This window comes from Ptychodera flava, chromosome 1 (assembly GCF_041260155.1).
Source record: "Ptychodera flava strain L36383 chromosome 1, AS_Pfla_20210202, whole genome shotgun sequence".
NCBI classification, from domain to species: domain Eukaryota; kingdom Metazoa; phylum Hemichordata; class Enteropneusta; family Ptychoderidae; genus Ptychodera; species Ptychodera flava.
In genome coordinates, this window is record NC_091928.1 from 3396630 (window position 1) to 3398250 (window position 1621).

At 42.6% G+C, this 1621-nt stretch overlaps 1 protein-coding gene across 1 annotated transcript; it reads left to right on the forward strand.

Annotated features, from left to right (window-relative positions):
• Positions 1-361: 361 nt before the first annotated feature.
• On the forward strand, positions 362-1411 carry LOC139149907 (E3 ubiquitin-protein ligase TRIM56-like). Its single transcript, XM_070721989.1, has one exon. It carries the CDS (start codon positions 362-364, stop codon positions 1409-1411), a length of 1050 nt encoding a protein of 349 aa, XP_070578090.1.
• Positions 1412-1621: the final 210 nt, after the last annotated feature.

Genomic DNA, 1621 nt, shown 5'->3' on the forward strand with positions numbered 1-1621 from the left:
AAACCCGTTATCAGGTTATGTACAGTGATTCCTGAGAAGGCGAGGCTATGGAGACAAGGTACGAAAGATGTACTAACTTACAAATACCACCGTTGGTGGCAGCTCCATACAGCCTACTGAAGCCATACGTTACCACATGCAGATTAAAAACAAAAATTGCAAGCATCACATAAATTATTTTTACTATTCAGCTCGAAAACAATTTTCCATACTCTACTCTTGTACATTTTTTTCACACTTTGCCCTCAACATTTTTTCGCAAAACCCGCCACTCTAAATATAATGGTGTGACCCTGAATACGGAATGCAGATTACCTTGAATGTCAAAGTTCAAAGATCTGATATAAGGAAAGGAAGCGCCATGGCTGCTAGTCAACCAGAGATTCTGGACAAATTCAATGAGAATTTTCTCCTGTGTGGGATCTGTTCAGAGCGGTACAAGAATGCTAAAATTCTACCGTGTCTACACAGCTTTTGTGAGCCGTGTCTAGGTAAGCTGGCTGAGAAAAGTGGCGTAATAACCTGTCCAATATGTCGGCGTTCACATGAACTTCCTGATGATGGTGTGTCGGGCATTGAAAACAATGTCTTCTTGAACGATTTGGTTCAGGTCTTAGATAGTGAAGAAAATGACCAAGGTTCCAGAAAGTGCGAAGGTTGTAGACAAGGTGACCAGGTACAACAATGTATTGAATGTTCCCTTGCACTTTGTAACAACTGTGTGACAACACACCAACAAATTCCGCTAACGAGATCACATCGACTGATGTCTCTCGTTGAATATCAGAAGGCAAAGTCCGTTGACCCAGTTTCAGTGCGGCCACCGGTGCACTGCACCAACCATTCAAACTACGAGATTGAATTCTACTGTGACACGTGTGACAAAGCAATCTGTTTGAAATGCACTGTGTTAGACCATCCCATGACAGAACACAAGTACAGATGTGTGAAAGACGCTGCCAAAGAATTCACAACAGAGCTGTCGGCTGCTATCGACAAAGTGAAAGTGAAAGAAACTCAAGCAAGAGATAGCAAAGCGAGTATTACATCCGTACTGCAATCTCTGGAAACATGCGTACAGAGAGTAGAAAATAAAATACAAGAACACACTCGTCGTGCCATTGAGAATATTACTGGTATGATTCAAGAAAGTGGCGACCAACTCGTGAAAGAATTGAGAGAAGAGTATAATGCGAGGAAGTTGAATCTGGATGCACAGTTGAAAGAACTGGAAATAATGGAGAGTGACCTGAGTAATGCGAGAGAATATGCAGAGAATGTGATGCATTATGGGAACACATCGGTTTTGATGTCGGCCAAAGTGGGTATAGCGAGTCAAATGGATCAATTAGTGAAATTAGAAGCGGAATTCTTGTTGACGTCTATGGCGTGTAATCCATGCCAAAATTAACACCTTACATTTTGAGCCAACCTACATGCAACTCTCACGAAGGTACATGCAACTCTCACAAAACTGCATGCGATTCACAAAGCTACACGCAACTCTCGCGAACGTGCATGCAACTCACGAGGCTACATGCAACTCACGAAGCTACATGCAACTCACGAACTTGCATTTTGAGCCAACCTACATGCAACTCTCACGAAGCTGCATGCGACT

Coding starts and splice junctions, on each gene's coding strand:
- LOC139149907 (XM_070721989.1), top strand. CDS start 362: ATGGCTGCTAGTCAACCAGAGATTCTGGACAAATTCAATGAGAATTTT.